This window comes from Phascolarctos cinereus, unplaced genomic scaffold (assembly GCF_003287225.1).
Source record: "Phascolarctos cinereus isolate Bilbo 61053 unplaced genomic scaffold, phaCin_HiC Scaffold_5;HRSCAF=322, whole genome shotgun sequence".
Classification (NCBI taxonomy): domain Eukaryota; kingdom Metazoa; phylum Chordata; class Mammalia; order Diprotodontia; family Phascolarctidae; genus Phascolarctos; species Phascolarctos cinereus.
Genome location: NW_027555958.1, coordinates 91,157,965 through 91,185,142, shown reverse-complemented (window position 1 = coordinate 91,185,142; position 27,178 = coordinate 91,157,965). Strand labels below are relative to the sequence as shown.

Below are 27,178 nucleotides of genomic sequence, written 5' to 3'. Positions count from 1 at the left end.
AAGTAAAAATGCAGTACAACATATGTAATGTTAACTTGTGGTTTTCTAAGTCAATATGTGCCCACAGGGATCTGTTCCTATTTGAGTTTGACATAACTAATCTAACAGATGATCATTTATATACAGATCTTGGTTTAAATATGTTAAAATATATTCTCACTTCAAGAACAAGAGAAGTCTTAGCAGATAAATCCAGACATGCCAGAAGAAAATAAAACTTAAAAGGACCAAACATCTCTCTAGAAGAAACGCAGGGTGCTGAATTTAGGGTCAGAAGACCTCTGTTCAGATTATAGTTCTGCCATTTACCACCATTTTGAAGGTGGACAATTCACTTAAGCTTTCTGGGTCTCAGTTGTTTCATCTGTAGAATTAAAAGATTGGACTGGATGACCTGTCTCTAAGTTGCCCTTACACCTCTAAATCTATGATCTATGGTGTTTTATAGCAGGCACGTCTTTCAGAGGAATAGATAGATAGATAGATACATCTGTAGATAGATGATGTATATAGATATATGAGAGAGAGAGAGAGAGAGAGAGAGAGAGAGAGAGAGAGAGAGAGAGAGAGAGAGAGAGAGAGAGAGAGAGGAGTGTAATCCTGGCTCACTTGCTCTGGGAAGACAATCACTTTTCAGATGTTTGTGAAGACAGGGAATATATCTGATTCATAGAGATATTATTAGCATAGTTCTCTACACAGTGTTTGTTTTCCTGCCAGAAGCTTTTAGCAAATGTTGATGTGTGAAATTTACGCTCTTCCTTGGGAGGAAAGTTGAAGGTTTTACAAAACATCTCTCTAAGGCACCATCTGTATCAGGACAGCATCGTGGATGTACTCCTTCCATTTATGCCTACGTGCATGCTTACCTATTCTCATTTCTTCTTTTTCTCTACTAGTTGTCAAAACACAGGTTAACTCACAGATAACATAATACTAAACAATTAAAAGGCAAAAGCCCTCAAACCCACAATTTATTTTCCCTTAAGTGGTTTCTTGATATTTCTTTCATTATTCAGACGTGATTACGGGCTTTTCATTTACAAACATAAGTTATACTGTTTTCAGAGGAACTGTTCTCCTTTAGTTTTTTAATTATCTTTGTATAAAGTACTTAGTAAACTACCTAGCACATAATGGAGACTGTAGAGATGTTTATTCCTTTTTTGTATTCCTTTGTATTCCCTTTTTGTTTTTTTGTATCACCTTGATTTCTGAATATATCCTTCCCCCCTTCCCCTATCTAGTCAACTACTCTTGGTAACAAAGATTTAAGGAGAAAGAAAAAAAAATAGTTAATTAAAACTAATCAGCACATTAACCATGTATGACAGTATATTTATTAGCTGTTCCAAACTTTCATCCCTCCACTTCTACAGTGAAGGGAGGAATATTAATTTTCTTAATTCTTGGAGAGGGTTAAGGAGACAAGCTTGGTCATTCTGAAAAGGTGTGTGTGCCTCTGAACCGCTCTGAGGTTTGGAGACTGGCTGAAACTACCCGGGAAGGGGCCAGGAATACTGATTGAACAAGTGAAAGGGACAAAGAGCTTGCCCCTTGAGGTTGTCCCTAGTGCCTTTTCCTCACCCAGTCATTTATGTGAGAAAATGAATAGACACAGGATTTGAGTATTTGAGAACTCCAAACTCCAAGCTGTTTGGTAATAATTGGGTGAGTAACCATTAATAGGTTGATAGTCTAGTCTTAAAATTATTGGGGGGGGAAATGAATAATCTGCATAAATTATGGCAAGGTCTCTTAAGAAAGGACCAAAGGCCCTAGACCAGGAAGGGGAATCCAAAGAAAATGCAAAGCGTTGAAGGTATCCTGTAGCTGGCAGGATCTTAGTCTTGATTAAGAAGAAACCGGGGGCTGAAAATCTCAAGAGGCCTCAGTATCCAACTGCCAGGACAGGACAGACTTGCTTTCTTTCCCGGATGCTTGTTCCTGGTGTACTGCCAATTGAAGGAGGCTACTCCCACTCGTGTAGGGGAGGACATAAACTGTCTCTTCTCAGAAGCAGTGCGGCTCAATGTTAGGAGATCTGGGCTTGCTCCAAGCAAGCCCTCGTTGCACTTTGAAGGAGCAAGAGTGGAGTACCTGAGATAGGCTTTTTGCTGGTGTCCAAGGAACGGTATCTACCTGTCTTTTAGTTCTGAAAGATCTGGAAAAAGCCAGTGGACCTTAAAAAGCAAGGTAGTACCTGCTGTTCCTTTGACAAGAGAGTTGAAGGATTTTATGTGCATCAGAAGCAGTAGGTTATATATGCAGTAACATAACATTTAAGCATGGGGAAAAGAGAGGAGTCTAGGCCCAACTATATCAGTGTGATGATATCATTAGGAGACATCACTGATCCTGAGCCATCAAAGGCATGAGTTATCCTTCCATGCCCTGACTACATGTATTCCCTATGTGTCTTAATCTCCCCCACACACGCACACACACAACATTGGGGTGTGTAAGTATGAGGGAAGACTAGCAGCTCTGGTGTGAGGGCTCGCTGAGCCCTTTTTAGGGCTGCTCATCCACCGTTGGTGTCCACCTGCTGTCCAGATCTCACCTGTGGCTCCAGGAACCTGTAGCACCCCAGTGAACCCACTAGAGTAGAGAGAGCATTTTTGTTGTTGCTGTTGTTCAGTCGTTGCAGCCTTGACTGTGGCAGAATGGGAAATACACTGTGTTTGAAGTCGGGGCATCTAGAGATCAAATCCCAACACTGCTCATTATTGCTTGGTGATTTGGGGTTCTGTTTCCTCATCTATAAAGTAAGTGTGTTGGATTATGTGACCCATAAGGGCTTTTCCAGCTCAAAATTTGTGATTCTATGGTTGTATATTAATAATAATAATAATAATAGCGGCTAACATTTGTGTAGCACTTTCTAGGTGCCAGATGTTATGCTAAATACTTTACAGATATTTTACTTGATCCTCACAACAGCCCTGGGAGGTAGGTGATATTGTTTTCAATATTGTAAAGGTGAGGAAACTGAGGCAGACAGGTTAAGTGACTAGCCCAGGATCACATAGGAAGTGCCTGAGGTCAGATCTGAACTCAGGGTTTTCTGACTCCAGACTCTGCTTTCCCCCTTGTTCCACCTGGCTGTCCCTTCTGTGGAAGGTGTGGCAGAATCATGTCTTCCCTCGTCAGCCTCAGCTCCTGGGCTTTGCCAGCCCGGGCAGATGTTCTTCAAAGATAGTACCATATTTATTTACCATTCCCTGCCTTTTAAAAAATACAGCAAACTGCCTTTTCTCACAGTTTTTTGCCACCAACATTTCCCCTTTTTATTTGTCTTAATACTGTTTTAAAGTAATTTTAAAAAATTCATTGAACAAACAGTTATTGCTGTTATGTGTAAAGTGTTGTGCTAATTTAGACACTGAAGATATCTTATTATGTAAATGCTTTACAATCCTTAAAGCCTCTATAAATGCTAGCTGTTATTCTTCAGTCTGTTGTGTAAAATTTATTAGCACACTTAGGTTTGAGGACTGTATAAGCTCAGGGAGTTATGTAATAATAGTATTTAAAATGAAACAGTTGTATTCATGATAATAAAGTAGTTCCAACATTGTAGTTTTATTTTCCCTTTTTGGTATTTTTGTTTTTATGGTTACTGTGAAAATTATAATGAAATCCAGTTAGCTCTTGTTTAGCCTATAAGATGATTGTATGGTTTATGCAAACTCCACGTTTTTTTCTCTTAGTCTGCTTAGCACTTTTAACTTTTGATTAGAGAATTGCACATCTCTGTCTGTTACATAGTCATTGAGTGCCTTACATGTTAATACGTACAACACTGTTTGCTGAATGAACAACATATGTCTTTTCAGGAGAGATTATTGGCTAAAATAAAGTTCGGGGATAATCTGTAAATTTCACTTGGCTATACTTCATCAATCTCTGATCAAAATACATCATTGGAGATTTAGGAAGATAAAAATTGGTGCTAGCTTATGTGTCAAAAAGAAAATCATGCATCTATGCATATGATACTCAAATTACTACTGAGCTGAGTCTGCATTTGTGCTTAGCCCAGAAGGACAGATATACTAGCACTTTATTTAGATAAGTGAGGATGGAATTAAGTATTGTCTGTGTCTTATGTTTATAGGCAAAATTAGAAGAAATTTTGGGCTGTTTATGGAATTAAATTTATGTAGCAAAAGCCTTGGCTATTCAGAACCCTTGGGCATCTGAGTAGTTCTGGTTAGCCAAGTTTTCGAGAGCTATAATGAATTCTGTCGTCATCTTTGGCTGGCATCAGCATTTCTGTTCTTTGCTGTTAATCGTCTGTGTTGTGGTGCCTTTTCTTCTCCACTTTTCTTTATTCTTGTCTCTTTTGTCTCCTTTCATTCTCTCCCTCTCTCTGCGCTTCTTAGTTTTAGGAGGGGAAAGGTCAGCCTTTTTGTAGACCCCTCTGTTCAGTCAGGAAGTTTCCTTTCCTTCCACATGTTGGAACTGACCTGACATAACAGAGCAGTTATAATGCTCAGGGCTACATTTCTTCTTGGCATATGTATTTTTTGCTGGGTATTTAGAAGCATCTTCCCCACCAGAGAGGTTCTGGAGTTATTGATCTGATGACTTCTAAATCTAGAGTCATTCTATAAGTGTCATATTTCTAAAAATGGCCCTTTCCAGAAGGCCAAGGTTTTATTGTCTTTAAAACTGAAGAGCTATAAAGTCATATAGATGTTTAAAAGACCAGTCTATTAATAAGCACATCCAACTCGAAAACCGAAAGGGTGTTCATAAAGAAGAGGAGGTAGGTAGGTAAAGTGTTACTGTTAGGGAATGAAGGCAAATCAAAAGCACATGGGTGGATGTTTATTTGTGTACATATATACACACACGTGCATATATTTATTACATGTGATCAAAATGTGTTTACCCAGGAGAAATCTGTATAGATAGAGAATGCTGTGCTATATAAAGTCTTGACATTACAATTCTAAAATTCACTGATTTAAGGTTGTGTCTAATTAAATGGTACTTGCTTCTTTAAAGAACCAAGTCAGCAAAAATGTTTTTGTGTTTGTACACACACTCACACATGTAAAACTTACGTGAGATGATGAAATTTCTGTGGTGTTACTTTGCTTTGTACTTAATAGTTTGGTCAGTACCTTATTACCTTACCAGTAGTAACCTTAAATGTAGTGGTTTACAGTCTTTCTTGTGCTGATAAATGTTTAACTCTTCTTTAAAAAAAAATGTAGGCAGGACACACTTTATATTTACTCTGTATTATTAACATTTTGTCTATCACTTTCTTAAGTGGAGCCAATCAACAGAACAATAAATCAAGCCCTGATTTGTAGCATTTGCCAATTTCTGAAATGTAAATTACGCTCGCTGTAAATTTAACAATAGCTGGCTCCAGCTCAACCCTGGGTAGAGTTACTGTGTTCTGTGCTTCAGCAGTGGTCGTTTTCATTATGACCAGCTTCATTATGTAGTTCATTGAAACAATGCCTTGATGTAAATACAAAAAAGAGTTTTGTTGCTGCTGCAGAAAGTGAACTTGATGTTGTCACACAAAATTCGAAAAATATGTGCAGTTAAGTATGTGGGCAAACAGATAGTAATTAATTTTAAATTACACTGACTACCTTCTTTTAGCCTTTTATGTGCGTAGTGGTTATTGATGTGATTTAAATTTCAGCATACTTTGGTTTTGTAATGGCATCGTTTTTAATTCTGTCTGTTAATGACATTTTGTCATTGGTAATCAAGTAGTAAGCAGTTATTACATATAATTATTACATGCGCAATTTGCACTGTATTGTGACAAAATTTTTAAAGCCTTTAATGAAGAATGATTTGAATTACTAACCTTAAAATATGAACTGTGTTCCAAATACCTCTTTTTTAGAAAACAAGGCAACTCAGAAGCTATTAGAATTTATTCTCCTAAGGAATGTTTTCCCTAGTAGTTATCCTTAGGAGGACTCTTTGGAGACATTTTTTATTAAAAGCTAATCTATTTTCATTTGCAATATGTGTTCCTGCAAACTGGGTATTATATACATTGTTTCTTTATTGAACATTCAGATTCATTTGCTTTCCAGGTACAAATTCCTGGATTGGAAAATTTGCAAGTATTTGTTCCATATACTCTTGCTGGGGAGAAATGTGTTATTTTGCAACTACTAAATGCAGCTGCAGGAAAGGACTGTTCGAAAGATTCAGATGATGTGTTAATTGACGCTTACTTACTCATGACCAAGCATGGTGATCGAGATCATGACTTAGATGAGCACTGGAGCACGTGGGAAGAGCCACCTGTCAAAATAGTGCCTCAGGTGGAAACAGTTGACACACTTAGAAGTATGCAGGTATGACAATCTTCAGTGTGTAATTCCTGAAAATATGTCTTGATTTTTGTTGTGCAAAATTGTAGTATATGTGACAGGGAGAAGTGTGGGATTAAGTGCAAACAGAGGTGGGGAGTAGGGCTTGATGATTAGACTAATTGGTTCATATTTTGTTTAATAGCCAGTGGGAAATTACTCATAGTTTCTGAAAGGGAGTTATACAGTCAGATAAATGTACTGGAATAAATAACTTTGGCAGGAATATGAAAACTCAATTATTGAAAGATAAGAGCAGAAGCAGGAAAAACAGTAATGTAGCAGTTGCTATAATTTAAGCAAGATATCATAAAACGTAAACTACGATGGTAGTAATAGAAATGGAAAAGAAAGGATGGAAGCAAGAGATGTTTGTGACACAGAATTGACAAGCTTATTGAATGTAGGAAAGGGGAAAGAGTCAAAGATGACACCTGGGTTTGAAGTCTGGGTAACTGGGAGTCTAGCTTATATATATACCATCCAAAGAAATGGGAAATTAGGAAAGCAGACTGGTTTTGGAGTAAAGTCAGGAATTCCATTTTGGGATTCTTTGATTTGAGGATTTGGTTTAACATAAAGATAAAAATCTCTAGCAGGCTATTGGAGACATAGAGAATTCACTGAGAAGCATGCTGTGCAGAGGTCAGAGGTAAAGAAAAAAAGATCTGGAAGCAGTTTGCATAGAGAGATAAGAGATGGGCATGAATTTGCCAATAGGTGAGTACTGAGAGAGAAGAGAAGAGGATTGAAGCAGTCTTAGGGGGATGATCCGGCTTAGGAAGTAGGAGAAAGAATAATAAATAGGGAAGTAGACTGAGAATGATAAAGAAAGACAGGAGTACTAGGAATGAGCAGAGACATAAAAGCCAAGGTAGTAGAGGGGTATGTTCAACTATGCCAAACATAGCAGAAAGGTCAAGGAAATTAGAAACTGAGAAGGCAGCAGTGATTTGGTCATTAAAAGGTTAGAGATTTAACTAGATGGTTGACAATGGAAGGATATTGAGGAAAATAATAGATGGTAAGGAAGTAGAGGTAATGAGTTTAAGCTGTTTTTAGAAATTTGGTAATTAAGGAAAAGAGAGGGGAATGGTAGCTTGACAGAGTCGCAGAGTCAAACAGGCTTTTTTGTTTTGGTTTGGCTTTTTGGAGGGAGTTCGTTTTTTTAAGGATAGAGAAGAACTGGGTGTGTTTACTGACAAAAGGGAAGGAACTAATAGAGATTGAAGGTGTGGCCATCTTCGGTGTGTGGCTGAGGTGGGGTGGGGGAGTTGGTTGAGGTACTGAGTGGTTAACATGTTTGATGGAGAGTCAGTATGTGTTTTGAAGTCCCCTAGTATGAGGACAGGAGTTGGGAAGGAGAGAAAAATTTTGAGCCATGTACTAAACAGTTAAATCAGGAAGGAAAGCGACGTGTAGACAACATCTACCAGGCCATTTATTTATGCTCCAGCAGTTTATCTCTGACTTTCCCTCGGATTTGCCCCTTGAAATGGGAACTTTGGGTTGTGTTGAAGAGTCTAAAGACTTTTGTTTGTGATTATCAGTTGCATTGTGGGTATGTTAGTGAGAAAAGAAATTAATTTGTTAATTATGCCTAGATAGAATGTGTGTAAGATGGACTGATATCTAGGAAATTGGAATAGTTAGTAATTATTGAAGAAGCACCGTGGTGTAGTGGAAAAAACACTTGACTTGATATCCAGAGACTGGGTTAGAATCCCACCTCTGCTATTTATTGACTGTATTTTGGTCAGTTCACTTAACCTAAATATCTGTTTCCTCATCTATAAGATTCATATGGTAGGTATGAATGGGTTTCAACACATAACCAATAAGGAACTCTGAAGAGGAATACAAAGAAAAAGTTATCAAGGAATTGTATCATAGGAAGATGAGATGGACTGTGAGAGTGAGGGATAACAAGACAGCTGTGGTACCCTTGTGATGTCAGGAGAAAATAAGGAAGACCTCCACAGATGGGGTGGATTATAACAAGACAGCTGTGGTACCCTTGTGATGTCAGGAGAAAATAAGGAGGACCTCCATAGATGGGGTGGATTCTCCATGTCGCATGTATGGGAGCATATGGACAAGAGTCTCACAGGATAGGCAGGCAGAGATAGATTGAAATCTGTTTCCTTGGAGAGCATGTGAAAATCCATGAGATCATAGATACATTCACATATTACTTACCTTGCAGTGTTATGAGGAAAATAGTTTGTAAAACTGGGAAGCACCATCGTAATTTGGTTCATTAACATATTTAAATGTACACATATTGTTTTCTTTCCTCTGGTAGTAATGGTTTGCACTAGAATTTTGGAAGTGGGAAATTTGTCAATGTCTTCTCGTACTAAATTTGATTTTATATTCCTAGGTTGAAAATCTACTCTTAGTAGTCATGCAGTCTGCCCATCTTGTGAGCCAGAGAAAAGCTTTCCAGCAGTCCATTGAAGGGCTTGTGACTTTGCACCAAGAACAAACCTCTAGTCAGCCTGTCATCGCCAAAGCTTTGCAGCAGCTAAAGGTACTTCCACCTTTCTCTTATCTGACATCCCTAATTCTTGAAATGTTATGGGAGAGTTGGTATGGTTTAGAGCAGGGGTGGGGAACCTTTGCAGCCCTTTGACCAATCCAAACTTCACAAAACAAATCCCCTTAATAAAAGGACTTGTTCTGTCAAACTTGGACTCATGTGGCCTCAAGGCTGCAAGTTCCCTCCCTCTGGTTTAGAGATTTATAGTACCATTGAATGAAGGAATTCATGAATTTAAAAAAAATTATCAAGTATTAACTTTATGCCAAGCACTGGGAGATAGAAGAGAGACAGTCCCTACCTTTAAGGAGTGTGTACTCTTATCAGAAGAGACTAAAGGAGTGAGGGTTAGGGAAAGGTTTTTTTGGAAGCAATAGTATTCCAGAGCAAGAGGTGAAAAGTGGGGGCTGGGGGAAATAAATGGGGGGCTGTGCATGACAAATAGCATGGCAGAAAAATGATGGTGCAGTATGGTGCTCAGAACCACCTGGATATGGCCATCTGTCAGTCAAGAGCCTTGATTTTTTTTTTTCCTGTGGGTCTCTCACCAAATTTTTACCATTTGTGTATACATATAGTATAAAAATGCAAAAGATGAAACAAAATTCCTATTCTCAAGGAGCTTATGTTACTGTAGATTTATACAATTTCGGTTGTGTAAGAAACCTTAGAAATTATTCAGTACATCCTCATTTACAGGCGTGGAACGTAACACCCAAAAAGGTAAAATTGATTGCCTGATGTTACACAACACAGTTAGTTAGTCACCTAGCACTTACTAAGTAGAGGCACTATACTAAGCACTGGGGATACAAAGAAAGGGAAAAACAAATAAACAAAAAGCTCAGTCCCTGCACTCAAGGAGTGCACAGTGTAATGGAAGTGCCAGCAGACAAGGTAGAGAGAGGACAAATTGGGACTTGTCACAGCGTAATCGCTCTAAGATTCAATAGGACTAGGAAAGGCTTCTTGTAGAAGGCAGAGAGACTTGAAGGAAGCCAGGAGGTGGAGATGAGGAGGGAAAGGGGTGCCAGGAAGGGAGGACAGCCAGTGAAAATGTCCAGAGTCAAGAGATGGCATGTCCCATGGGAGGAGCCGTGAGGAGGCCAGTGACACAGGAATTAGTGTGGAATTAGAGTCGGCAAAACCGATTCTGGCCAGAGGATGCCAGCATCACCATGGATGGCACAAGCAGAGCATCCCTTGACAATGGGATTGGGACGAGAAGCCAAGTCTCCTCATCTAAAATACTCAGCAGTACATTTATGTACAGTGTTTACTGGAGGAACAACAAAATCTTTGCTGAGATGGTCATTTATTCATTGCTTTAACAACTTTTTGTGTTATATATACACATACTCAAACACAGAATATCTAAATATTGACATCCCTTGGTTTAAAAGGTGAGAAGTCAAGTAATGTCCCTAAAGTACTGAACTCCAAAGTCAGAGTCCTAGGTTCAGCTGTGTGATTATGGATAGGACACCCAGCCTCTCTGAGCTTCTATTTCTTTATCTGCAAAATGGGGATAATAATACTTCGTAGTGCTTACCCCACAGGGATGTTATGTGGCTCCAGTGAGAAAATGTTTAGTAAAAGCACTGCATCCATTAAAGTGGTAAACAAATGTCACTCGTTGTTATTGGTATATGTGAAGTTCCTCAAAGAGCAAAAAAGAAGGTTCTGGATAGGTGGGTGGAATCCATAGGATTCCCTTGGGGTTCCATACTTCAGTGGAGGCAGTTTCCTTTGCAGGAAATTTTCTGTCTCTGCTTAGAGCATGAGAAAAGTGAGAGAGATCTGGCACCTGATTCTGCTTCCGCTCTCCAGACCTACTGTTTATTCATCCTTTGCTAGAGCCAGATCAGAGTTTCCTTTCTCAAGCCCTGAGTTGTGGGTCTTCCTTCAGTCATCTTCTGGCTGGCTTATGTCACATTAATTGTCCACTGTTACCTACCTCAAACCCAAGGGACAGCTGGACGAGGGATGCTGAAACTGTGGGGTTGGGAGGACCAGAACAGCATCCCCTTGCCTGCTAGTTTCTTTGCTAGTGAAACCCAAGGGCTTGTTGCTACATATTTTCCTTTCCATTAGAAATCAGTCTTACTCTGAGAGTGGCCTTCTGTCGGCCCCTCCCTGTTCCTCCTTTTATTACTTCCACTGTCCTACACCTGTATCCTTATCGGTCTGGCCATATGACCACCAGCACCCTTAACAAACTCCCTGTTACCTCCAGGGCCAAATGTAAAATGTGGTCTGTCATTTACAGTCTCTCACAACCTTGTCCCATAATATCTTTTCAGTCTTCTATGCTTTATTGCCCTCCATTTACTTTATCATCCAGCAGCACCTGCCTTCTTGCTGTGCCTCACACAGGACACTCTGTCTCTCAGCTTCTTGGCCTTTTCACCAGCTACTCTCCATGCCCGGAGTGATCTCATTTCTCACCTCTGCCTCCCAGCTTCCCTGGCCTCTTCCTTGACTGGGCTCAAATCCCACCTTTTGCAGGAGGTCATTCTCACACGCTGTGTACCTGTGACCCATTCTTTCCATCTAAGATCACCTTGCATCTGCTCTAAATTCATATTAAAATAGTAATAAGGGTAGCTAATACTTAATTAGTATTTAAAAGTTTGTAAAGTACTTTTATAAATAATCTCTCATTTTATCTTTACAATACCTGGGAGGTAGGTGCTGTTATTCTCCCCCTTTTACAGTTGAAGAAACTGAGGAAGATAACTTTTTAGTACCTTGCCCAGGGTCACCTAGCTCTAGCAAGTATCTGAGGCCAGATTTGAACTCAAGTCCTAACTCCTGGGCCATACATTGTCTTCTGTCTGCCTAAATGTTTGCATGTTGGCTCCTCCTTTAGAATGTGAGCTCTTTGAGGGCAGGGACTTGTTTGTTTTTTCTTTTTATCTCCAGCACTTAGCACATAGTATGCCATTAACATAAACTTGTTAACTGACCAATTGACTGATCAAGATAGCTTTGGATAAACTTGTTCCTCCTCAGAATTTAGATTCCTAGTTCATTGTTAGAGATGGAAGAGACCTTAGAGATAGTCTTGTCCAACCCCCTCCTCTTACATATTTGTTGTTTGTTTGTTTGTTTTTATTTTTGCAAAACAATTGCGGTTAAGTGACTTGCCCAGAGTCACACAGCTAGTGAGTGTTATGTGACTGAGGCCGCATTTGAACTCAGGTCCTCCTGACTCCAGGGCTGGTGCTCTATCCACTGCGCCACCTAGCTGCCCCGTTTTAAATTTTTATTTATTTGTGCTCTTATAGATTTAAACAAAAACAAAAACGAAAAACAACCAAAAAAAACCCCAAAACAAACCCAAAACTCTGAGGTTCAGAATGTTGATTGGTACTTTCAGGTGTCACATTAGAAGCAGCTAGATGATTTGGTGGAAAATGCTCTAGCCCTGGATTCAGGAGACCTGAGTTTGACCTCAGACAAATTAATTGTTCTATGTTAACCGCAGTCTGCCTCAATTTCCTTAACTGTAAGATGAGAATAATAGTGCCTGCCTTATAGGGTTGTCTGAGGCTCAAATGAGATATTTGCAAAGTGCCTTAGCACAGTGGCACCTAGTACGTGCTTATTCCCTCCCTTCCACCTTGCTAATTAAGGAACCAAACCAGGACCTGGGGACCCCAGATAATGGTCACTATTAAAAAGCTAATCTCTTCTTATTTCAACTCATTTACTAAAGGTTTCCATACTTTAACATTAGGTGCTGTGGGTTAAGTTTAAAATTCTTCTATATATTTATCTATTACAAGGAATTTTTTCAGTGGGATAAGCTTATACAAAAGGATAAACACGGCATTTTGGATTCTAAAACATGCATTTTCCATTCTAAAAGTTTAATAGTAAAGCAGAGGAACTATACTTGCTAACTGTTAAAACTGTACACATACTCATCACAGCATTTTAAGATGTGATAGTTGAAAGTTATGGGGAAGAAGCCCATCTGTCTTTTGTTTCTTCCATTCTACCTGTTGTTTGCTCCAGAGTTGCAGATAATAGAGGAAAGATCTACCACAGGATGTTGGTATGTTGGGTGTTTATGGTAAATCTAGAGATTAAAATGAGTATCATTTGTAAACAAGTGTGTCCTTTCTTGAGAAGGGTATTAAATATGAGACATTGCTATGATTATTCCAGATTTATTTTATTTTATTAAATTTTATTAATTTATTTTGATTTCTCAACAATCACTTCCATATGCTTTTGAGTTGAAAATTTTTCTCCCCCTTCCTCCCCCCCACCCTCCCCAAGATGGTGCACAATCTGATATAGGCTTTACATTTACATACCCATTAAACATATTTTCACATTAGTGAAGTAGTAAGTAACAATTAAAACCAGTAGGAGGAACCATCAGAAAGATGAAACAAAACTCAACAGAAGGTAAAAATAAGTGATAGCAATTCGACTTCCATAGTTCTTTCTTTGGATGTGGACAGCATTTTCCATCCCGAGGTCTCTGGAGGTGTCTTAGATCCTCATAATGCTGAGAAGGGTTCAGTTTAACAGTCTTAGTCATCGCATAATGTGGCTGTTATTGTGTACAAAGTCCTCTTGATTCTGCTCACTTCACTCAGCATCAGACCATATAAGTCTTTCCAGGTTTTTCTGAAGTCAGCCTGTTCATCATTTCTTATAGCACAATAGTATTCCATTACATTCATATACCACAACTTGCTCAGCCATTCCCCAATTGATGGGCATCCTCTCAATTTCCATTTCTTTGCCACCACAAAAAGAGCTGCTATGAATATTTTTGTGCGTGCAGATTTATTTTAGAATATACCTTCAGTGTCTTAATTAAGTGCCTCTGCCAGGCCATGTGTTGCTTCCTGTTCCATCCACCAACTGTATTTATCTTCAACTTTCCATTCTATATCCATGTTACTTGGCATAGCACTTCCTACTTTAAAGACTTTTCCAGTGTAGAACAGCACATATATCTTCTTCTTCTCTTCCTCCTCCTTCACCTCCGCCTACTCCTCCTCTTCCTCCTCCTCCGCCGCTGTCATGGGGGTTGAGTGACTTGCCCAGGGTCACACAGCTAGTAAGTGTCAAGTGTCTGAGGCCAGATTTGAACTCAGGTCCTCCTGACTCCAGGGCCAGTGCTCTATCCACTGCGTCACCTAACTGCGTCACTGTCTCTCTTCATGCCTAAGGAACAAAATATAGATTCCTATAAATCACCATGGTCCTCTACAATGTGATTCATTTTTTTAAAAAACAGACCAGGAGGGAGGGGCAATTAGGCGACGCAGTGGATAGAGCACCGGCCCTGGAGTCAGGAGGACCTGAGTTCAAATCTTACCTCAGACACTTGACACTTACTAGCTGTGTGACCCTGGGCAAGTCACTTAACCCCATTGCCTATTATTATTGTTAAAAATAACAATTAAACATTATTATCTAGAGTAGATCTTATTGATCTAATTGAATATAGATTTTCTGTAGTTAAGAGATACCTCATGTTACTCGATTTGTATCTTTAAAAAGAGAATAATCAAATTTTTCTAACATAATTTTCCCCAGTTACATCTTGTTTTGATAATAACATATGAATGAGCGTCTCCATGAAAATGAAGGAAATTGTATGTTAAGGTTAAATTAGAATTGTGTGGGTCACCTCATCTTAGAACCATTCTCCATTTGGGTTTTTTTAGGATGATGCATTGCAGCTCTGCAACAAAATAAGTGATGCCATTGACCAAGTGGACCACATATTCACATCAGAATTTGATCCTGAAGTGGATGAGTCAGAATCGGCCACTTTGCAGCAGTACTATCGCGAAGCCATGATTCAGGGCTACAATTTTGGTTTTGAGGTAAATGCAGGAAAATAAGACTCGCACCGGGGGGGAAAGGCCAAAACTGATTGTAGCTGAAATATTCTAAAATTTAATTCATAGTCAACCTGAAACTTGGTTTTAAGTTCTTACTTGCTTTTAGTAAATAACTGAAACTGTTGTGTCCTTGACTTTTTTTTTCTTCTTCTTTTCATAAAGGGGTAGGAATTGGGAAAGAAGAGAGGAATAAGATTTCTTTGCCAAAAATATTTTATGTCTTGAGGAGATAATCTGAATTTTCTATGAAAGTGGTCTACTTTCCTAGATGTACAGAATATTCTTTTAATTACATTGGATTAGTTTGAACATTTTATATAACTCACTCATGATTCATATAACTAAAATTCATACCATTTACATTTCTAGGTTATAGAATACTTTGGCGGATGTTTACATTATGTAGTAAAAATATTATCTTAGTTGAATAATTTTTACTTCTAAGTAATGCAGATAATCCATCAATACAACTTTTGAGATCGTTGTTCATCATAGAACAGATTCATGGTATAATGGATAAGAAAGCTGGTTTTGGAGCCAAGAAAACCTGGGTTTAAGCCCTACCTCAGACATAAACTGTCTCTGTGACCTTGGGCAAGTTCCATGACCACTTAGTGCTGTAAGCATTTTTCATTTTTCTAAGACTACAGTTTGCAGATACCATGCCATAGGTAGAGGGAGTTTCTTAAATCAATGAAATAAGAGGTGTCTGGTAGCTGTCCCTACTCATCATAATTCTCCCTAACCCCATTATGGATACCCTTTCCTAGAAATTCTCTTTATTTCTTATTTTTTTAAAATATATATATTTTTTTTATTTTTTCATGAGAAAATAATTTGTAATTTGTTAGTCTCCATAGTACTCTTAAGACTGTCTTATGTCTTTAAAATATATAAATTATTGAAGAATATAGGTTTATAGATTTAGAAGCTACCTTAATAATGATATAGTCAAAGGAGATAACATGTAAAAGTGCTTTGTAAACTTCAAAGCACTAAACAAATTCTATCATCATTCCATTATTTTATAGAGGAGGAAACTGATACCCAGGGAGGTTAGTTGATGTCCCCAGTTCACATACCAATAAGTAACACACATGGCCTTTGAGCCCAGAACTTCTGAATCTGAAGCTGAAATAATTTGAAATTGATGGAACATGCTGGACTTGGAGTCAGGAAAGAATTTCTTGTGCCTGTGACAATTAATAGCTGTATAGCCATGAACAAATCACTTAACTTCTCTGCACTCAATTGTGGAATTATTTTATGTCATTCATTTTCACATACGAAGTATTAAAATAGATTTCATAGATTAGGGAAATAGGATTACTCATTTCATTTTAAATAAATTAGTGTTTAAGCCAGTGTTGTATGAGGAAAGAGAGGTGGATTTGAAGTCAGACAGTCTGACAAATAAGTCTTGGCCCTGCTACTTATTATCTGGATGGCCTTCCACAAATAACCTAATCCCTCTGAACCTTAGTTTCCATATCTGTGAAAGAAGGATATTTATTTTGTGCTATGGACTTCGCATAGTTTTTGTGAGGAATGTTTTTTGTAAACCTGAAAGCAGTATAATGTGTGTATCAAGTGTGTATATACACATATATGATTTCATGTATATGTATGTAACTACTACTGTTTCTTCTAACATTTCAGATACTATATAGTGGCTATTGTTACCAGTCTTGCATTGAAAAAATTATTTATCTTCAAGGGGATTGAGCATAGTCTAGAAGAATCAGGTTACAAGTAGTGTTATAATTTTATTATAGTTGTTGAAATCCTATTGATTTTTAGTGTAATTTAACTTTCAGTATCATAAAGAAGTTGTTCGTCTGATGTCCGGAACATTTAGACAGAAGATTGGAGATAAATATATTAGCTTTGCCAGAAAGTGGATGAATTATGTGCTAACTAAATGTGAAAGTGGTCGAGGCACCAGGCCCAGGTAAAGCCCACGTGGATTTCTTTTGTTTGTGAATCAAATAAGGTTATTGTCCAATTCTTAACTATTAAATGAAAATTGTCTACAGATGCTGTAGACATAAAGGAGTCTCTTGTCATGCTGGTATCCTGGCTGTTATAGAGAATGAAGATAGTTTTTGTTTACTTAAAGATTTCATGTTGAAATTATTTTAAAATGTAACCTTTTCATTATTTCAAACTTGATTATGAATAAAGATTTTCATATCTTCCCTTGGAAATATTTTCAGAATCTGATAAGAGTATTTTTGTGGAGTTAATATTTCCGTAAATAAGTTAGAATTCCTTTGTGTTTCTTAGCTGTTTATTTGTAGTTGTTGAATTTTTTTAACAGGTGGGCAACTCAAGGTTTTGATTTTCTGCAAGCCATTGAACCAGGCTTTATTTCAGCACTTCCTGAAGATGACTTCTTGGTATGGAATTACTGTTTCTGTAATTTTTTAATTGGTATGGAAGTTAAGTGTTCTTTGAATATGTCTCGATTTTGGGGAGGCTTTGTAACTGGTGATGTCTTACTGTTTTTCTATGTAATTAAATATAATTGCTCAGTATTTTATAACAATGAACTTCATACGTATTCAGTATTTGTCTTTTCTCATTTTATGCCAGTTTTGTACCACTGATTAGATTAGAGTTATGGCATATGTATATCCCTCTAAAACACCAAGTTGCCAATATCCCTTACAATACTCCATCTGTAGAGACAGTTGGTATTTATTGACTACTTTAATGAAGACAAAATTTAGTTGGCTAAGTTTGATATCAGTGTTTAATTTCTCGCTAGATATTACACATTATTGTATTGTTCTTTGAAAATCAAAACAAAGCAAAACCATTGAAAATAAAAATAGAGAATACTTTGTTCAGAATTAGAATTATGGTATATGAAGAGTCATTTGTGTGTGCATAACAGTGAAATGTACATAAGTGTGCAGGCATATAATTACTGAGGTTAATAAAAAAGAATTTCTATAAATATGAAGAACTGTATAGTTCCTATCTTCTGTAATACACATCAGAGTAGTTAAATTATAATATTTAAAGTGTAATACGTTTATCTATAAAAACATAATAACTTTATAGGTCTCTGTGCATTGAACTGAAAGAATATTTGTTAGGTAGCAAAAATATATTGGTACCTGAAACATGGAGAAATAGGAGACAGAGATTGCGTTGTTGAGCTAGATGAGATTATTTTTCGAACACCACTAGCAAAGACAGATTATTTTATGGCACTTAAGTTGAAAACAACACATTTTCTCTCTTTTCCTTTGCTTTGGTTTCTAGAGTTTACAAGCTTTGATGAATGAATGCATTGGTCATGTGATAGGAAAACCTCACAGTCCTGTTACAGGTTTGTACCTTGGTAAGATATAGCAGTTAGCAGCAGTTCTTTGGAGACAGTCTAACTTGAGCAAATCAGTCAGATAATTTATCTTCTCTCTTCTGTCATTCACAGAGTGTATTCAGTTTCATCTTTAATATATAAAAGTAAATGGGTCATTAAAAACATGTAGGAAGAGTTTCAGTAAACATGGACTTAACTGCAAAGATAGTTGTATCAATAGTTAGTATGAACAAATTTAAAAGATTTTAGTGCACTGTAAGCTCAACATTGAGTCCAAAGGAGGGTATGGTTGCCAAAAAAGCTAATTTTAGACTACATCATGTGTTCATTTATTAACACCAGCATGGTGGTCAGAATAAACGTATTAATAATTTTATTGTGATTGGTTCTTAGGACTGGTCTGGACCTTGTCTGGGCTGTGGTTTTCAGTTCTGGATGCCCCACGTTCATAGACATTGACAAACTAGAGATGAGTGATGGGGCTAGAAACTGTTCTGTAGGAGGATTGATGGAAGGAACTGGAGATATTTAACATGATAAGGGCTTATGTGGAATTATGTGATCCTCTCTTCAAGTATCTGAAGGGCTTTCCTGTGGGAGAAGATAGATACATATTTTGTTTAAATCATGAAATTAGAACTAGAACCACTGGGTGGAAGTAGACAAGAGGTAGATGTTGGTTTTGTATAAGGAAACATTTTCTAGCAATTAGAAGTGAGAAGGTGGGAGAGTTAGTTCCCCTGTGGAGGAATACAAATTGAGAGTAGAAGAAACCCTTCTGGAACATGTTATAAAGGTACCTTAAATGTGATAAGAAATTAGACTGATAGTCTCCAAGAGCCCTTCTAACTTTTGGATTATTTTATTAGAAATAGTAACAAAGAGAATTCAGGGATAAGCGTGACGTAATGTTCTCAGTTCAGTCATTTTTCAATCATGTCTGACTCTTCGTAACCCCATTTGGGGTTTTCCTGGCAAAGATACTGGAGTGGTTCGCCATTTCGTTCTCCAACTCATTTGACAGATGCATAAACTGAGGCAAACAGGGTTAAGTGACTTGTCCGGGGTCACACAGCTAGTGTGTGAACTAGATTTGAACTCATGAAGGTGAGTCTTCCTGACTCTGGGACTGCTGCTCTGTGTACTATCGTGCCACCTCACTTCCTTATACTCAATATAATATATAATAGCAGCAGCTGACATTGATAGAGCACTTTAATGCCTGACTTTTTTTACCATTCAGTTTTAAAAAGCACTTTATATCCATTACCTTATTTGTTTCTAACAACTTCTCTTTGATGTAAGTGATATAATTATCACTTTAGGGAAGCAAAGGAGCCCTGGGCATAAAGTGAAGAAAAAGTGAAATTAGAATCTTCCCATATGCATTATGTGTTTGGGCTGCTTGCAATATTTTCTTCTTGACCTGGGAACTCTGGAATTTGGCTACACTATTCCTAGGAGTTTTCCTTTGGGGATCTCTTTCAAGAGGAATCGTGGATTCTTTCAGTTTCTATTTTGCCCTCTGGTTCTAAAATATCAGGGAAGTTTTCCTTGATAATTTCTTGAAAGATGATGTCTAGACTCTTTTTTTTGATCATGGCTTTCAGATAGTCCAATAATTTTTAAATTATCTCTCCTGGATCTGTTTTCCAGGTCAGTTGTTTTTCCAATGAGATATTTCACATAGTTTTCTAATTTTTCATTCTTTTGGATTTGTTTTACAGTGTCTTGATTTCTCCTAAAATCACTAGCTTCCAATTGCTCCATTTTAATTTTTAAGGAGGCATTTTCTTCAGTAAGCTTTTGGACTTCCTTTTCCATTTGGCCAGTTTTGCTTCTTAGAGCATTCTTCTCCTCATTGGCTTTTTGGACCTCTTTTGCCACATTATATATTTGGGACAAATCAGATAAGTTCTTGGATCCTTTGTTTCCTGATCTGTAAAATGGTGATAAAGGCACTTGTGGTACAGCATTGATGTGAAGAACCACAAGATAATGTGTGTAAATTGCTTTGTAAACCTTAAAGCAATATATAAATGTAACCCATCATTATCCTCATCTTTCAGATGAAGAAACTCAAAATTACCTAAAATGAGACTGGCCTAAAGTTCTAGTTAAATGGTAGTACTGGAACTTTAACCAAGGTCTCCTGATTCCAAAGACAGGGCTCTTTCAGTTATGCCACAACTCAGTCCACATGCAGTTACTCAGATCCTAAAGGGGGCTGGGTATGATTCAGGTACCACCATGAAACAGCACCCCAGGAGTTTCAGTTCTGTCGCCGCATCCACATGTGCACATACAAGTCTGTACAAAGTGACTAGGGGGTCGTTTCTGAGGAGAGACCATAGATAGGAAGTAGTCATTGAAAGAAGGTCGGAGTTTAGAGGCAGATGTGAGGAGAAGGTGCCTTGGTGGCACTTCCTCAGGTGTGGAAACAGGAGATGGATTGTTGTCCTTGGGAAGCATTAAGCCTGCCAGTGAGGCAGCTTGGGAAAGGCTGTCAGTGCCAATCAGATGAGTTTGGGTTTGATCCCAGAAGCGATGGGGAGTCACTAGGAGCTTACCTCGCTGGGGAGTAGCACGGTGAGACCTGTGCGTCAGGAATATCTCTCTCATGGCTTCCTGCAGTTGATGCAGGCCTTTGAACTTCTTTGTTTTCATCTGTTTCTCAGCATACATCACACCTGTGGAAGGGGAGATGCACAACAAACCTTCTCCTTATCAGAGAGGGAACATCTCTTCTGTTATGGCTATTGCCACCCAGGAGCCAACAAGACTATTTTCCTTTTCTGCCTTTTGTTTAAAAAAGTGCTGTGCTTTTTCTTTCAGACTTCTTTCCCTGTACTTAGTCCCCTGTTCTACCAGTACTCATTCGTAAGAACATTGTTATACAGAATTGGATGTGTTATACCAATATTGATTATTTGTTTATAATTTTCATTTTGTAGCTTTACAAGGAAAACATGGCCAAACCCCCCCCCAAAACCAGCCAATTATAAATATCCCATTGGTTGTCTCTGTTCTTGTACTCTAGCTCATTAGTCTCCAAATGTTCTCAATAGTGGTCCTCTGTGCTCCCCAGCGCCTCCCCCTGCCCCCCCATGGGTATACTGGGTGATGAGGTAAAGGGTAGTTTTCTTGGAGTTAGGTAACCTAAACCAGAGGGGCCCAGATGGTTTTTGAAAGAGTATTTAAATAAACAAATAAATAAAAGGGGCAGCAAGGTGGCACAGTAGATAGAGCACTGGCCCTGGAATTAGGAGGACCTGAGTTCAAATTCTGGCCTCAAACACTTAACACTTACTAGCTGTGTGACCCTGGAGAAATCAGTTAACCGTGATTGACTTGCAAATGACTAAACAAATGAATGAATGAGAAGGATTAGGACCTGGTGCGGTGGGGCAATGTTGATGGGCTGTAATAGGTGATAGACAACTGTGGTTGTGTTGGAGAAAATCCCCATGCCTGGGATCCAGCCTCATCCCCCAGAAGCCCTACCCCTCACTTTGGAAATCAAAGAGATGGGTTACTGTGTTTTCTTATATAGTGAACATTGCACTGTGTTATAGTGGAGTGATTATTAGATTGGGAATCAGAGTTCTTGTGTTTGAATTTTGATTGTGCTACATATATATTTTTGTGACGTGGAAAAAATTAAAATTTAGCTCCACCTTTGTAGGCCTCAGCTTCCTCATTTAAAGACTAAGAGGGCAGGCTAGATAACACTCTAAAGTTACCCTTTGAGTGCCCAAATCTGTGGTCTTATAACCTGGGTAGGTACTGCTACTAACTCACTCTCTGACTTAAGAGACGCCCGAAACTCTCTAGGCTTCAGTTTTCTCATCTGTAAAATGCTATAAAAGCTGTAAATGTTGAACTAAAAAACAAAGTTCATTCTGGATCAAAAAAATCTTTGATATATCACAGAAATCTAGTGTTTGAATGTATTATAACTTTGTATTCTAGTTTCCATTTATAAAATGTTACTACTCACTGCGAATTTAAACGAGCAAATATTTTAGTACCTGCTCTGTGTCTAGGAAAGACAGTGTGATGCTGTATATAGGAGTGACATACTTGAAGTCAGGAAGCCCTGATTTCAAAGCTCATTTCTGACCTGATCTCAGCTCTGGCTTCACATCTCATCATCTATGTGACTTTGGCAAGTTACAGCCTCCCCTGGGCCTGGCGTTTCCTCATCTTTAAAATAAAGGGACTGACCCAGATGGCTTCCCATGTCTCTTCTAGCTCTGTAGCTATACCCCAAGTCTAGATGCATATGTTTATATGTGTAGTTTAATTTTGTTCACTCTAATAAAAATTATTTTTAACTTACTAGGCTGACCTTTTACTCTTGAATGTCTTCACAGTTTCCATTTGTTGTCTTTTTTCACTCCAGCAGCTATCCATCGAAACAGTCCCCGTCCTGTGAAGGTACCCAGATGTCATAGTGACCCTCCTAACCCGCATCTCATCATCCCAACTCCTGACGGATTCAGGTATTTGGTGCTTCACCAGTCATTCGCCTTGTAAACTCCCCCTTGCATAACAGGTTAAAACTGATGAGGCTGTTGGCTGCTTGCCTCTGAAATCTTAAGTATTTTTTCCTGCTGTTCTTTTTCATATATTTTAGAAAGCTGTTATTTCCATTTTCTTGATGGTATACTTGCACTTCTGTAGCTATAACAAAAAGTGTTGAAATTTGAGCGTAGGCAAGAGTCTTTTCAAGATAATATAACATTGATCTGCCCGTATGCAAATACTCAAAGAATCTGTGGTTTTGTCAGTGTGGGCAACTCCAGGTAATGATTGCGAACATTCTTTGACTTCATCCAGGAAAGCTGCCTGAGGTGCCCAGAGGTGAAATGATTAGCTCATAAGTATCAGAGGTGGGATTCGAATCCAGATCTTACTGACTCCAAGCCCAGCTCTTCATCCTTTATGCAATGTTGCTCTGTCATCTTGTATAGAAATGGCTACTCTGTGTGTGCTTTCTAGCCTTTTCAGCAATCTTTCCTTTTTCTTTCTTTAAGAAAGCAAATTAGAGTTTGTATGACAGTGAACATTTGAAAGTAAATTTTGATTTAAAAATGGAAGATTTAACTGTATTTGTCTCTTTTCTGGTCCTCATTTCCATGTATGTTCTTCCATGGCACACCTCTAGATCAATGTGAGGTTGGAAAATACAGCACATGAAAGATATGACCCTTGAATGTGGTGGCATTTCTGCATCTTTTAAGTTGTGGTCTTCACCTTTAAATAGGCTAGCTTTCATTTTGCCAATTTGGGACTGCTTTTAGAAGCACGATGATCTTTTTTTGTTTGTTTGTTTATTTTATACCCTTTTAGTGAATTTTTTAGATAGCCTGTGAAACTGAATCTCAAAGAGAGATCATATGTATTTTTAAATTTTTAATTAACTTTTTCATTTGCTCACCTTATTTAATTTCAAATTAAAAAACAATTGACCATCCAGGCTTTTTTCCAACTGTATTTCCTGAAGTTTTCCTTCTTATCACAGCACTCGGAGTGTGCCTTCTGACGTGCGGAACCCCTGCAGTGCTGCTGCCAGTCGCCCCGCCCCAGCCGGCAGCGACTCCGCTCCACCCAAACCTGTCAGCAGTACAAATGATAACAGGTAGTTCCACCCCACCAGTGTCATCTCTGTTGCCATCCCAGATGCAGTCTGCTTTTAGTTGACATAAGGTGTTTAAAAGTAGGACTTGCCTCAGATATGGGATCTAGACTTCTGGATGAGGGTCACTTCTACGCTCCCTGTTCCTAGGAGCTACACAGTTCTTTTTTTCTACCAGGAGAGTTAGGTAATATGGCCACGTTTATTTCTGGCAGGGTTTGATGTGAACCAAAATATACTAAATTATCTGCTATTTAGAAATAGCACCAAAGGGGAAAGAATATTTTTCATAGTGGAAAGTGCTTTGGAATATTCAAAGAGTTTCCTACTGACTAATATGGAGATTTCAGAGAAATTCTTTAGCTAATAACTTTAATGTGTTTCTCTGTAGAATCATTCTAAAGATTATTAATTAGTTTCCTTCAACCTTCTTATCTTAGAAAGTAAGATATGTTTCCTTTTGAATTTAATTGATTTTTGGTAAAGAGTAGACTCTACTTGCTAGTAAATCACAAAATAAATAAAATGTAGGTTTATTTTTTTCCCTTGGCTTATGTTGAGTTGGGATGCTTTTCTTATTTAGTTATCAGAATCAGCAAGTTTCAGAAAAATATATAGGTCTTCTGAATAAACAAGTAAAAATAAAGCACATCAAAATAAAAAATTTAAACAAAAAAATTTTAAAATAAAGCCTTAAGTATCTCTAGCAGCTATTTTGTCACATTTTCATCACAGATTTTTAATACAGATCTTATGCTCACATGCACATAGAGTAAAAAGGATAATTGATCAGGCAGTTGATTTACTCACATCCTTAGGCCTGGATGGGGCCTAAGGAAGGGATCTGAAAGGACGTTTTGAACAACGCTTTGTCACAGCCTCTCCCTGTGTCGTAATCTAATTTTGGCTTAAAAATCTTCATTGTTGGGAAATGAACTCACTGTCTCAGAAGCAAATCTTTCTTCTAACAAATACAATGATATATGTGTGCCATAGCAAAATTATTTAGATTGGGAGAAAAAAGGAGAAAAGAACTTTTGTGTACTCCTCCACTTCTAGACACAATATTTTTATATTTTTAAGGCATAGAGTAGATGACTTCCGAATTTAAAATGGGCTAAAGAATTAGCATATGCTTTATGAAATTCACATCCAGTTTTGCCACACATATTTGTAGCTTTTGATTCAAGTTAAAAATCACAAAAATTTCAACAGCATTAAATTTCTGAAGCTAAAAAATAAAAATTTGGTACAGATTGTAAATTGTGTACTTAAAAAAAGGGTAACAGTTAACTTTGAAAAGCTCTGGGATTTTTTCCCATGTATTTTGTTATTCAAGGCATCTCACAGAAATTATTACCATATTTGTTCTCATCTCTGTACAGCGTATAGACGAAATAAAATATCTGTTTTATAAATGATGGAACAAATAAAGGTATGGTAAGAATCATTTCCCCAAAATGCAGTGCTAAAACTTGTGTATACTTTTTCCTAGTCTAATATTTCTCTCAAATTAGATGATAGCTCTTTTGAAGTAGAAAATCTGAGTTAACTCCTTATATGTTGAAAAAGCTCATGATTTTAGGTAAACATAAAAACCCCCCAAAAAAGATAGCTTGACAGTAATGCATACAATTGCATATTTTGTATGTGTGTGTATATATATATATATTTTTTTCTCGTGTGTGTATAATGTATATGACAGTGACTGAATCCCTTCTCCAGTTTTGGACATAGTAGTTTTAAGATATAATCTCCACGCAGCAAAATTCTAAGTCATAAAGAGATTTATTTTATCACAATGGATTTAGTGCTTTAAAACATTATTAGGTCTATTCTTCTAACCATTATTTCAAGCATATGTGATTCATGTGATATTAAACTTTTGCACTTTTAAATATTTATCACTGACCGTAGAGACTTCCTATTATAATGAAAACATATGGGAAACTTACAGAGTAAGTAGGCACTGAATTAAAAAAAAAAAGCTTTCATATGATAACATTTTTATTTGACAATTTATATTCATATAACAGCTTACATAGTATTTTTATATATTTTCATTTATTTGACCCTGTGGCATCCCTTATGTGGGGATGGCATATAAGAAATCATGAAACAGAGGTGCTAAAGAATTTTCTTACAGTCATGTAGTTGCATTGCTTAGGACTAGACCTCATGTTGGCCTATTTACACTAGCATTTTTCCTTTATATTAGTGGTTTCAACCTGGGTTCATGGAGTGATGACAGTAATATTATGTGGCTTTTACAGTTTTGTAAAGTTCTTTCCAAAAGCCCATAAAGTAGGTTGCATAAGTAGAGTTACTCCCATTTTCCACAAAACTACTATAGCAATCCCTTGAAAAAAATCTAGGGAATTTGGAAATAGTTGATTTATATCTGTGCACAAGTCTACAGCAGCCAGTTTCTACTGTATGTTGGGGTTCTGAGAAATGAAAAATAATGAGAAGGATTTGAGGCATCAGAATTTTTGAAATCACTGATAAAAGAGACATTCACTTAAACCTACCTGCTATATGAAATAAGAGCACAAATGCTACCATACTTCATTAAATCCCTCTGTCAGCATAACACAGCAGCTACACTCTCAATAGCTACCATATACTCCAATTCTGATATAATCTGTCTTGCTTTGTTCTTTTTGACTTAAATTCTTCTGTTAACATTTACCTTCATAAATATCGATTTAATTTCTCTTGAAGCAGTTGCTTTGTGCACTTGAAGTGTAGTTGATTTTGTTCTAAACAATAATAGATTAGATTGCCCTCTCGCACTTCTGCTTTGCTACAATTTTTAATATTTTTCATATGTATGCTTTCATTGTCCTGGGTTCATCTGACAAGGAAATCTGTTAGATCTTCCTGTGACTGATAATCTAACCAAAATTAACAGAAATGATGTGGGTGGCATGGTAGCCTATGCGATGAAGGCAATTGTATGTATTCTTTTCATTCCTGGAGTTCAGACTCTGAAGAGTTCCTAAAGTTAGTTAGTGACAGTTGTGTGTGTGTGTGTGTGTGTGTACACATATGCATACACACACATATATATAGACATACATACATATCATACGGAGGACTCCATCAAGAATTGTAAGGTGACACAAAAGAAATGGACAGTTTCAGATAAGGTTATTTGGTTCTCTTCATTTCAGGTGGAATTAACATTTTCATAAAAGTTTCTCGGACCTTATTTAAGTGTAAGTACTCCTGGACTAATCTAGCTCAATGTTTAAAATGTTGAAACAGGGGGTCCAGTGTTCCAGAAAATGATCGTTTGGCCTCCATAGCTGCTGAATTGCAATTCAGATCATTGAGTCGACATTCAAGCCCCACTGAGGAGCGAGAAGGTGAGTATTCAAGTATTTGTTACACCATTTTTAATTCCAGTAATCTATT

General features: G+C 37.6%; 1 protein-coding gene across 8 annotated transcripts in view; it reads left to right on the top strand.

Moving 5' to 3' along the window:
* Positions 1–27,178, top strand: part of MAP3K4 (mitogen-activated protein kinase kinase kinase 4) — a 153,882-nt gene that overhangs the window by 103,952 nt on the left and 22,752 nt on the right. For 2 of the 8 annotated variants that reach the window (XM_020986744.2, XM_020986753.2), the window contains exons 10-18: positions 6,081–6,347; positions 8,746–8,895; positions 14,604–14,765; positions 16,601–16,734; positions 17,104–17,182; positions 18,057–18,135; positions 22,523–22,622; positions 23,645–23,761; positions 27,029–27,129. In XM_020986744.2, the coding sequence (XP_020842403.1) occupies positions 6,081–6,347; positions 8,746–8,895; positions 14,604–14,765; positions 16,601–16,734; positions 17,104–17,182; positions 18,057–18,135; positions 22,523–22,622; positions 23,645–23,761; positions 27,029–27,129 (1,189 nt within the window). The remainder of the gene's footprint in view (positions 1–6,080; positions 6,348–8,745; positions 8,896–14,603; positions 14,766–16,600; positions 16,735–17,103; positions 17,183–18,056; positions 18,136–22,522; positions 22,623–23,644; positions 23,762–27,028; positions 27,130–27,178) is intronic. The other 6 variants (XM_020986748.2, XM_020986747.2, XM_020986745.2 and 3 more) reach the window with 6 other exon arrangements.